At 43.5% G+C, this 12,661-nt stretch overlaps 1 protein-coding gene across 9 annotated transcripts in view; it reads right to left on the reverse strand.

The window, feature by feature from the left end:
- The window catches only part of exoc6 (exocyst complex component 6), a 60,169-nt gene extending 52,133 nt beyond the window's left edge, over positions 1-8,036 (reverse strand). For 4 of the 9 annotated variants that reach the window (XM_048233038.1, XM_048233043.1, XM_048233040.1 and 1 more), the window contains exon 1: positions 7,873-8,036. In XM_048233038.1, coding sequence (XP_048088995.1) covers positions 7,873-7,997 — 125 coding nt within the window. In that variant the 5' untranslated portion in view covers positions 7,998-8,036. Of the gene's footprint in view, positions 1-7,117; positions 7,242-7,872 lie in introns of those variants that run through there. The other 5 variants (XM_048233044.1, XM_048233045.1, XM_048233039.1 and 2 more) reach the window with 2 other exon arrangements.
- Positions 8,037-12,661: the final 4,625 nt, after the last annotated feature.

Below are 12,661 nucleotides of genomic sequence, written 5' to 3' on the forward strand. Positions count from 1 at the left end.
AGAATCTCTATGCCCAAGAGCCACCCCGAGCGCTACTTTGGCCTGCAGTGTTTAATGCCGGTTACTCAACTTCCTGGTCATGAATAACCCTTTGAAGGACTACGGCTATCAAGGTGTCTCAGGTCCAACTTCAACTGGCCCACTGAGAGCACTTCCACTTCCAAGACACAGGCAGAAGAAAACTACTATAGAAATAATAAAACATAACTACCGTATTTTCCGGACTATAAGTCGCTCCTGAGTATAAGTCGCAGGACCAGCCAAACTATGAAAAAAAGTGCGACTTATAGTCCGGAAAATACGGTATGTGGTCAACAGACACTCCTCAAAGCACAGCAGCATAAGCAGCACCTTAGGGGCAGCCGTGGCCTACTGGTTAGGGCTTTGGGCTTTTAACCGAAGGGTTGCCGGTAGGAAAAATGTGGGTGGGGAAAGTGTTTGAGCACTGCTCTCCTATGTCCACATCCACGGCTGAAGTGCCCTTGAGCAAGGCACCTAAGCCCCTCACTGCTCCTGAGCGCCGCTGTAGAAGGCAGCTCACTGCGCCGGGATTAGTGTGTGCTTCACCTCACTGTGTGTTCACTGTGTGCTGAGTGTGTTTCACTAATTCACAGATTGAGATAAATGCAGAGACCAAATTTCCCCTCACGGGATCAAAAGAGTATACAGTACTTACTTAAGGTATAGCGTAAAAACCAATGAATGTCCTGATGTCAATTAGACTAATCCATTTAACAAAAGCACCAACAGACATGCAGTGAGCACGCCCCAACACACACACAGACACACACACACACACACAGACACACACACACACACACACACACAGACCAATAGAGCTAGTCTGTACTGACCACCACTGAGCAGTTCCTCTAGAACATTCTAGGAGCTCAAGCGCTTTGGTCAAGAGCACATGGTGCATAGTGTTGTTGACGTAAGAGCACTCTCGTAAGAGCAGAACACTCGTAAGAGCAGAACACTCACACTCTCCCTTCTTCTGTATATTTAGTTGCTGTGATATCATTTACAGCAACTAAACTCTTTACTCTTGTACAGACTGTTCATTGAAGTCCTATAACCAGACACCTTCAAATACAGACTTACACAACACACACTCAGAGAAACAGAGAATTTTGAAGTTGTTTCTTTAAAGAGTGACACATACTGATTATCAATTACCAAAACAGTCAATGCTTAATTTCATTTAATTTAATTAACAATCAACAGCTAAGCTAATCAATTAATCGATTAATTAACTGTTGCAGCCATAGTCCAAGATGGACCGGCGGCCTGCACCACCCTGAGGTCTCAAGTGGCCTGTGTTCAGCATTCAGAAACTGACCCAAGCACACACAGCAGAACTGCCCACGTTACGGACTGGTGAGGCAGCACATCCTGAGGTCCAAATGAGTCACATGTGGTGAAGCAGCGGTAACGTCACCGACCGACCATCGCTCGACCTACGGTTGATTCCGGGACCCGCCGTTGCTAATGTGTGTTGCTTTAGATAAAAGTGTAGACCTGCTGAACATTAGTCAGTCACACACAGTGCTAGGCCTCAACACCTGCCGGGCCTGGGGCCGACTGAACAAGGCTACTACTTCCTCATGTGTAGTTCTGCTTTTCCGTTTATTGTTTATTACTCTACATGCTACTCGTTTATTGTGCTACTTTCATTCTTTCACATCCTGTTTTTCTTTGTGGTGCTTTGGTCCTTTACAAAACCAAATCACAAATTTTAATGGAGGCTTGCGAGGCCAAGGGGCAGCTGAGCCACTTGCACCACAGCAGCAGCACCCCCAATATCAGACAACTCTAACTTTAACTGAACTTGAGAGACAGAGGGACAGCCAAGCCATATGGCTGGGCACGGCTGGGCATGGAGTGGCACGGTTGGGCATGGGGGGGGAGGGGCAGGTTGGGCATGGGGGGGCACGGTTGGGCACGGTTGGGCATGGGGGGGCATGGAGTGGCACGGTTGGGCATAGGGGGGGCACGGCTGGGCATGGAATGACATGGTTAGGTGCAGTGTGTCTGACTGGAACCTTTAGTACTGCTTTATCGTCTACGCAGGTTACTCGGAGGAGGCACAGTTAACAACACAACGCTCACGTAATGAAGAGCCTTCTCATAGTCTACAGTTCAGCTACGCAGATACACAGGCAACACAACACTCGCTAAACTGCAAAAAGGCTGTTTAACAACACTTCTGCCGCACTACAACTAGTACATGGCAATACAGGTGCATGGCCGGCAGCATCCTTCAATCCAAGGCAGTTGAAGCTTACTCTACCTATAGAAAAGGATTAATGAAATATAAATGACAAAAACAAACAAATAAGCAAATACATCACGGAGACCGCGGGGGATGAAAACGAACAATGTTGGGGGTTGCCCTTAGCAACGGTTGGCATGTCACCCATGACCATGACGTACGCTATCCATCAGAAAATGAAGGACCCCTCTTAATGTGATATTGGATTTGACATGAGAATGACCAACTGCATAGTGAGCCATTTTCTTATAGGCTGGCCACCTCTACTGTGACAGGAGGGGCTATGGTCTTCACACGTGTAGGGATCATAAGCTAAACTTATTAGCTGTACCCGTTTGGTCACTGGCTCAGCTCTTACTGACCACCAACACACATACCCAAAGCTAAAGTCTGTCTAAAGGCCAACGGCCACTGGTGGCGTATGTTGCGCGTCACGTGACACCAAAGTTTAGAACTCCGTTACTTTTAATGGAGCAAAGCCCACTGGCTGCGCCTGGTGCACGTCAACGCCAGAGTTTGGAAAATGTTTCTATCTCTTGAGCGTCAAATCCATTGACGCCAATGTGGTCGCCAGTGGGTGTTGGCCTTAAGACAGGAGCTAAGAACTAGTGCTGAAATGCAATTTGCAAAATGAAAACCTTGCCCCATCTCTGAGTTGATTTCAGTTTCAAATGGCCCAGCTGTGCACCCTCGTGCCCTGTGTGTGTGTGTGTGTGTGTGTGTGTGTGTGTGTGTGTGTGTGTGTGTGTGTGTGTGTGTGTGTGTGTGTGTGTGTGTGTGTTTCCATGAGGGATGCCCCTCTGTGGCCTTAAATCTTTATTTTGGCTATATAATCCTGTGCTCTGTCAGCAATGGCCATGTACCAGTTAGAGGAAAGAGGAAGTGTGTGTGTGTGTGTGTGTGTGAGGCAGGGGGTTGAAGGTGTGTTGCCTCTCTAGTGGCTCTTTCCTACGCTCAGAGTTGCCCTCCATAAAGACCTATGGCTGTGATTACACTGCAGCTGAGGCAGAACAAGGACAAAATGCCACAGCAAGGGAAATCACACACACACACACACACACACACATTCTCATAAACACATATTTGCACTGTACTTGTGGAATATGATACACAAGCACACAGACTTACGCATCAGGCCTAGTACATGCAAGAACACTGACACTTGCACGCGTGCGCGCACACACACACACACACATACACACACACACACTCCTGTCAACTGTCTAAAGCAGGAGTTTCCTACTTCCTGTTTATTTTGGTCAGAGCACCAAAAGGTTCACTTTTCCTGTCCACCCTGCAGCAGCTGTCAGCTCTGATAACGAAAACGCACACACACACACACACACACACACGACAAGACAACCTAACCAACATCAAACCACAGAAATTCTAGACTCTGACTCTAAAGCCATTTTAACACCGAGATCACCCCATTTTAACACCTTTTTTAGCACCCAGCACAATCTTCGCTAGCCCGCTAAGCTGAACTATTTGTTTAGCCTATGGTTGTTAGCCTATGGTTGTTAGCCTGGTTGATGCCAGACAGCATATCTCAGTTGAGATTGAGAGTGGATCTGGAAAGGCTTACAGGGGCGTAACCAGCAGAGAAAATAAACTTAAAGTGGTGCATTAAACTCTTACCAAATCGTTTCAGAAGTGCAGCAATCAAATCGTTCTTGTAAGGTTAATGTTCATATCTGTTTAACCATGTTGCCATCAACGCAGCCATTGGTTGTGTTGAATGCACTGCTATCTGTCATCATAAAAAGCCCGCCCCATGCCAGATAAGTCATTGTGATTGTGACTGGTGCCTGGGTTTTAGGAACATTGAAAATGGGTGTCAATGGCCTCCTTACCAGACTGACCTGCAGAGCAACATCAAATTTGGTAACCAGTTCGGCTGGGTTCTCCCAGGCTATGTGGTTGTCTTAATACTAACCTACTACTCGATGTATGCCAGGTTATAGGAAGCCAGGCGTCATTACTCTGTTGCCTCCGTCACTTTGAATTTGAATATTTTTTTCAGAAATGCTCTCAGTGTAATCTTTGCCAACCCGGGGTCCCATAAAAGCATCAGCATGCTAAGAGCACTGTGTCTTAATAATAGAGTTTAAATGCACTCCCTTTTTAATGGTGGTGACAACGACGATGATGATGATGATGATGATGAGAATTAATCATCTTCATCATCATTGTACTCATCACCTTTATTGCCTGACTTAGGATCAATTCAGAAAACACAGGCATGATAACATCAACAACAAAAAAAACAAAGAGAGACATTGAAACAGATTTTTTTAAAGGTTTTTTTTTAACACCTGAGAAGCAAATCGTATACACTAAGAGGCATTATGAAATAGAAAGAGAGAGAACAGTACATGGAGAGGATAACTGAGCCCGTGATGGCTTGTGGAAATCACATATGACAGAACTTAGGCCCTAATGCTACAATGTAGCCTACAGTTGTGCTCCCTGGCCTGGACACTGACAGACACAGTCCAGGCACGGAAATTAGCACCAGCCACCAGCCAAATGCTGCTAAAATATGAAAGTGGCTGGCAGATTTCAGAAACAAAATAACAACTTTACTATTGAGTGACTGGTGGGTTGAATCATTTGTCTGCCGGTCAGTGGCTGGTGGAGATTCACATTTAAACAGTCTACTTCCAACCCTGCCTACAGCCCTATGAAAGATGGCCTGGTCGTACTTTGAATACAATTTGACTCGGTCTTAACCAGCAGGACCACAGGGGTGTCATCTGCCTGGGCAAATGATTTGCTTGACCCTGGACTCGGTTGAGATCAAAGATTCTAAAGCGGAGCTCTGTTCTAGAATCTTCAGTTGAGATGAGACAGAAAGCTTGAGTGCTCACACACAACAAAACACACACAGAGTACAGCCTATTTCATGTCAAGCCATAGAGTCACACCTGAAACCGGCCAAACCAGGTAATATTTCCGTCAAGTCACACAAAGTCTGGGGCCAATCTGCCGCTTAGAAGCGCATAGCCAGAAGGCACATCTTTACAGATCACAGGATTCCGTAGCTCCCGGGCACTGTTGCTGTGGTGACCTGTAGAGGTGGAGTCACAGGGTGCAGAGTTCTAGAATGTCTGGATGGCCAATGCATCACTGCTGTGTTTCTATATCTCCCGACTCATGTTGCATACTGTAGCTAACAGACAGAGCTACGCTTTGCACAGAAGGAACAGATTAGCAGAGCTAAACAGCACATAGCATTCAGAGAATTGTGTTGAAATGAATCAAATTGTGACTAACATACGAGGGAGACCACCAGTGACAGATCTGAAACCACATGCTTACATAATACAATCAGTACAATCAGTTCAAATTGTACAAGAGGCATGAGATTCCAACTGTATGCTGCCTGACAGACAAGAACCTCACCTAGCCATGGGTGTCTGTCTTGGGAGCTCTATAACAATACAACATGGCTTGGTTTGCCAGAGGGTTTATGCCAATCAAATATAGAATAATAACTATCTATTACAGGTCATGACAACACACTTATTTTTACCAAAATGGAACACATCCAGTGACCACCTGGAACGCCTGGGGTAGAACAGCACGTAGGCTGCCCGCTGTCACACTCCTTCCACTCAAGATAGATAGCTAGATTGCTATCATTAGCTCACCGAGTAATATGGCAGCTAACGCATAACGTTGTCATCTCCCAATGTGCTGATAATATAACACTTTTTAAGTTTTTTTTTTTAATAAATGCCGAGGTTGGGTTTCGGGGAGAAAGTTTAACAACAGCTTGGCACGCTATGTCATGTGTTGTACGAACATTATCCTAGAGCAATGCTAGCTTGACAGCTGAACTGCCAGTCATAATGAACAGGAAGATCAAGAGGACACTGTTTATCATAACCAGCACGCCCATATGTGTGAAGTTGTATATGGGCATATAACGTTAACGAGCAAACGTTAATTCAAGCCAGCAAACTATCACTTATAGTGTTTTAATGATTAATGAAAGAGCATACATCAACATAAGCTTGTGTGACAGTCCAACTACACAAACTGATCAACAACCTTGAGAGGCAGCCAGGTGGCTAAGCTAGCTTGATAGCTAACTGGCAAATGGACATCAGCCACACCCACTTAATTTCTAAAACTGAATGGGGAAAAAACGAGTTTCAACATGGCCAGAGAAATGTACAGCCTAAACTAAAAAGGGAGCCTGTGCCACCACAGTCAGATATTCAACAGTACCTAGCTAAACGTTAGCTGCTGATAGGATAATCAAGTCACCATAGCCAGGATAACATCAGTCTGCTGTGAGTTCCCAAGCACAGGCCCATTTCCCATCCTGGATTAGCAGTGGCATTCTGACTACATGTATGACAAAACAACTGGGTATATATCTTGCAAGCAAGAGAAGGATCAATCAAAATGCATTAATGTTAACACTCATGTGAATCCACAAATGACGCATCATATCACTGCTATCCGCTAGTTGGCTGGCTACAGTAAACACTGAGTGAGCCATAGTTGGCTCGCTTCATAGTGACTAACACAGAATTGACAGCCCTAGACAACACAACCAGAGAGGCTTAAAAGTAAGCGGTTATGTAGGTAAACATTTCAAGGTAGCACGGAGCGTTCAGCATCCCGGGACTATGTGAGATCATATGTTGCATTCATCGCACTGTTTGCTTACAGTAGCGACTCTCTCCATCCACTTCTTCAGTAAACGATAGCTAGCTAATGTTAGCTAACAAAGGCCTGATTTCATATCTGTTGTGCTGCCATCACCGTCCGCATATCCAACTGGAAAAAAACACTAAATGTTCCTGATAATAGACATTTCCTTACCGAAGTGTTGGGCCAACACAGGCTGTGTCAGTGCTCTCAATTTCCTGCAGGATACGTTCATGCTCCGTAATACTCTCCAAGGTTTCATTCTCCGCCATGTTGGTTGTATTCATCACAGTAGTATTCAGCGACAATGCGGGGAGAAAGGCTAATCCTGCTAGGTGGCGACATAACGCGCATATTACGCCATAGACTAAATTGTGGTGGGGTGAACACACTGCGCGCACATGAACAGAGTTTTTATCAAGAAAATGGTATTGTGTATCTCACACATTTTGCATGTTATTTATACATCATAGAATTTAGGACAGAGATGGACTTTAACAATTGGATGAGACTGAATGGTTTGAATTAGGCTAAAGAGACATCTGTCATCATAATTATTCCTTAACATCATCATTTTCAAATCAACAGAATATTAGACCATAAATGTCTTAGTGGCTAGGTTGGTAACACCTGTCTTCCCAGGTACTGACGGCAATTATTTAGTGAAGGAAAAAGACCTAACTGCCCTTAAATTTCAAACTGCCTCTGTTGTTTGCACATAGCCTAAAGGGCAGTAGGCTACATTTAGCAAAACTAAATATTCAATATCAAGCCAGTGGATTCAATGTATCTTCATTTTGAGATTACGTATTTATTTTAAAATCTGTACCACACAGTATCTCTCAGGTTTACACATTGGTCAGATGTCAACCTTACTTACAGGCTGTGTTAGTCAACTGAATAGGAAGGAATTCCATGTAGGGCCATACCTCAGTGTGGTCCCCAAAGGCAAGTCAACAGACTCCAGCTCGGCTAAAACATTCCCATAAACCTTCTCTTCCCGGTCGTCCTCTTCAGGGGGATCTGGTAGAGCTTTCATGGCTTTGCTCTCCATGACTCCGGCCCTCAGGTTGTCTTGGCTACTTTCTAGTGGAAATGGGCTCTGTGTGGACTGCACTTCACAACTACTATGGTCAGCAGAAAAGAGGATAGCCAAGGGGAAATGGTAACCTTGTGATCCAGGGAACTTTGAATCCAACAAAACTCACTCTATGACTTTCTTTTGTTAACTATTGTCAGGCTTTGGCCACATTGCCATTTGGATGTGTAGGCTAAACTGAGAAAGTAGTAGAGGTAGGCCTATTATTTAGTAACCAACATTATTTAACACTTAACATGATTCATAAACTTGTCAATTTAACAGCCAGGTATATAATCATCCATGCATATTGCTCAGTAGAAACACATGTAAAAGGCCAGATGCATTGAAGTGAAAATTAATTGGACTATAAATAAGTCTAAATCCCTATGTGCATGCTGTAAAGGCTCTTAGTTATGTCTGTATCAGGTGAGTATTTCATTGATTTATTCACCAGTGGTTGACAGTGGCTTTACCAAAAATTGTAAATATTCTTTTCTATTATTTCACACACAGAATCGAGTGCTCAGAGATTAGAAGGAAGTCTGCATCATGTGGAAAAGTTCTCTGTCGCACAGAGATGGACTTACTAGCAATATCAACAAATTGTAGCATTTTGGGCATATAAGGTGAACTGCTCTCTAAGGTCATAACACATCAAGCTGTCATGTCAGGATATCCTGTGTTGACACTGTGCTTTTCAACATGTTCCCTCAACAGTGATTTTTTTTGTGTAAATTTCACTGTTTCCTGTCAGACCTTTCACAGGCTGATATTCTGTTACCTTGTCTTTGTTTCCTGTCTCTGTCAGGAGCTCTGTCTGTCTCAGGAGCTCTCTCATTGTGAAAAGCCACTCACAACATTCACCAATAGATGGTGCTCTTATCATTCGAAAGGTAACAAGACATCTAGTCAATAAATGCATGTTTGACATTTAGTCAATAAATGCATGTTTGTCTTTAATATAGACTTTTAATGAACATGTGTGTGACTATAGAATCAGACCCATGGTATTGGTAGCTCCTCGAGCCACAGGAACAATCTAGAACCACAGGAACAATCTAGAACTAATAGCTCTGGTTCTCAACCGGTGTCCCGAGGCACACTGGTGTGTTGTGAAGCAAAGTGAGCTTTCCAGTGGAACTCTGAGGAACTCAATACGTTCTTATACAGGCTCGTGGCTAGTATAAAGTGGTTGTTATAAAGTATAGCCTTATAGTCTACAGATCTATTATACAGTTCAATCAACATCATGAGCATGTCTACTGTGGCCTCAGCTCATAGACAGTGTATAGACTTTATTGATACCCTTTCAAGAGAGTTCCATTATCAGCATCATAGTTGGCCCCACAAGGCTTCCGTTTTAACATTCCATATGTTATCTTAATGCAGAGGAAGTAGATTGGGGCCTAAATAGAATGTTCAAGCATTGTTTTTGTTTTTAATGATGAAAGGCTCTATAGGAAGAATATGGGCGTAAGAGTGAACATGGGTCTCTCTCTCCCATTCGCTTCCTGTCACTTTCCACTGTCCTATCATTAAAGGCATAAAAAAAGAGTGAACATGGCCTGGAAAATAATAGTCACATCACCACATTTATGTGAGGGATCATTTCTAGGCATTTAGACTGTAAAGAGAATCCATGTATACTATTTGTTGTGGTGTGAATGACTTATCCACAATAAGGTTGAGAATCTCCAGCTCATTCAAAGTTTCATCCAAATAATTACATACATTGTAATAATTGACTGTAATTTGATAGCTTGATCAGTGTTACAGGGCTTATAGCATGCATATGTCACACAGGATTGGGAATAGCATGCTGAGCAGTTGGGCTGTGTCCTTCATCAGAGGTCATTTGGGGAGTTCATGTACACAATGGATTTCCTGCTTATTCACTTTCCTGTCACTTCAAAGATGTCCGGATTGGAGCTTGAGATCAGAGGGGCCTTGGGAGAAATATGACGAATATATGGACGAAGAGATCTGCTGTGTGTGTGTGAGAAGGAGAGAGAGAGAGAGAGAGAGAGTCCCTGTGAGAGAGAGTGTGTGTGTGTGTGTGTGTGAGAGAGAGAGAGAGAGAAAGAGAGAGTGTGTGTGTGTGTCCCTGTGAGAGAGAGTGAGAGTGTGTGTGTGTGTGAGAGAAAGAGAGAGTGTGTGAGTGTGCTCGCTCATGTTTGTGCAGTGCTGTGTCTGTTAGACTCTGCAAGACAGTGTGAAAAAGACAGAGAAACTGAGAAAAAGAAAACACACACACACACTAACACACACACACACACACACACACGTATGCATATATGTGTGCGTGGCAGTGAATAAGACTGACTCACTAACCACCAGGATGTAGCTTTAACAGGCAACACCAATTTAGTCACACATATCCCACCACCACCACCACCACCACCACCACAGTGACCTATACAGTATTTGCAGCAGTCTTTCCTATAAGGCTATAGTGCACATCCTCTCTATTCATTCCATTACAGAGAAACTGACAGGACACGGACAAGACCATAGTTTGTGCTGCAGATAACAGATGTGATGTACTGACTCTTTTCTAAACCAGGAGGGACTGAATGTGTATAATTATCCATGAATCACTACTAAGTGAAGCACAGTCATCACAGAATTGTGTTCACCTGAGTTCACCTCTCCATGTTGCACTATTTACTAGTTTCTTGTATTTCGTAAAATATATTTTTGAGCATTTAATTTGTTTTGAATTAGCATGGAAAAGATCTGTACAGAAGATAGAAGAGAGTTGTGCTAAAACTCTTACCCTGAATCAGTTTTGTAAACCTTATTTGTGCCTGTGTTTGTATATCAAGGCAAGGCAGTGTAACCCCAGGTCAATTAATAGCACCAATTAAGTGTCACAATTGTGAGTCAGCCAGCCTCCCTTCACCAAATCCACAGATAAAAAAAACAGCTAAGTGTGGGGCAGTTCCAGTGAGGAGGCGGAGGGCAGATACCTACATGCCCTCTATCTCTGGGAACTCTGCTGCCCTGCCTGGGAAGGGTCCAGATCCAACGAGGAGGGCAGACACCAACATGCCCTCTATCTCTGGGAGCTTTGCTGCCCTGGGGCGCGATTCCCAAAACCATAGTTGCTAACTAAGTAAGCAACATTGTTGGTTGCAATGCAATTTCCCATTGCCAACCAACTAAGTTGCTAACAGGTTAGCGACTATGGTTTTGGTAACTAAGTAAGCAACTTTCTTGGTTGCAATGCAATTTCCCATTGCCAACCAACTAAGTTGCTAACAGGTTAGCGGCTATGGTTTTGGGAAGCGCAACCCTGCCCGGGAAGGGTTCAGTTCCAATTAGGAGGGCAGACACCAACATGCCCTCCATACCGCCACTGAGGCTTTGCCTTTGTGCCCGGCCCTACATGGTTCACCAGGAGTGTGGAGCCATGGTGTCCCATGTTAATCATTCCTGAGGGGTGTCGGAGGTGTTTGTGTTGGGCATCTGCCAAACCGATCTGCTTGATAGCGCTGATGGGAGAGGAAACGTAGGACATGTTTGCCGTCGCCAGTCAGGAGCAGACAACAAGACCAAACAGGCCAAGAGAAACGCCAAACATCAAATTTAACTGGCAAAATGATGAGCAATAAAAAGATAGTGTTGACATACAATGTTACAATACAATGGTGTTGACATGCAATGTTACATACACACTCTTAAAATGAATGTGGCGTCCCTATCTGGACACAGAGATGTGTAAAAAACAATGCAAGTTGTGCTATTTTCAACACATATTGTGTAACAAATAAAAAAAGGAAACAACACAAACTGCATAGTCCCTATCTGGAAACAGAGATGTATTATATGTACCATATCATTCATTCTTGAATTTCCCCTGGGGATCAATAAAGTATCTATCTATCTATCTATCTATCTATCTATCTATCTATTAAAAACAAACAAAGTTGTGTTGTTTTCAACATTAGTTTTAAGAGTGCAGTGCAGTGTTACTTCAGCTGTCCTCTTTTTACATACAGTATATGATTGTCTGTATGTTCATCTGGCTGAGGCTTTTACCCAATATGACCAACATCTGTCAATTAATACAGTGCCAACTCAGGGTAAGAGCGTCAAGTGCCAAACAGTCAGAACATCAGCTGCAGCTGGGAATCAAACATACAAGTTTTCTGGCCACTGCATAGGCCAGCTTCTTAGCCCCTATATTACAACCGCCTTAAAGGCCAACTCAACATATAATATAACACATAGGTATTTAAACTGCCAAATGTGTAAGCTGGAGTAATTGCAGATGAACATGTGCCCCCCTCAGGGCCTTTTTAAACAAATCAGATAGGAAATGATGTCTCAGAAATACTGGAAAAAAACAACTTAATCTGTCGTGTGTGACAGACATCTGTGGTATTCTACAGTAGAAATGTGTGTGAAGATGTTTTAAGACTACAGGGTATTTCCACTCTCAAGTTGAAACATTCTCTTGAAATCCTCTTGAATTTGTTGATCAATGTGAGTTGCCACATTTTGCAAGATAGATGAGTAATCTGTTATTTCATCTAACAACGCAATGCTATTAATGAAGTGGTTTCTCATTTCGGTGTACGATTTTGCCTGTAATGTATCTTGCAAGAGCCACCTCTAAATAAAATGTATCGTGC

The sequence above is a fragment of the Alosa alosa genome, chromosome 22 (assembly GCF_017589495.1).
Source record: "Alosa alosa isolate M-15738 ecotype Scorff River chromosome 22, AALO_Geno_1.1, whole genome shotgun sequence".
In the NCBI taxonomy this organism is placed as follows: Eukaryota; Metazoa; Chordata; class Actinopteri; order Clupeiformes; family Clupeidae; genus Alosa; species Alosa alosa.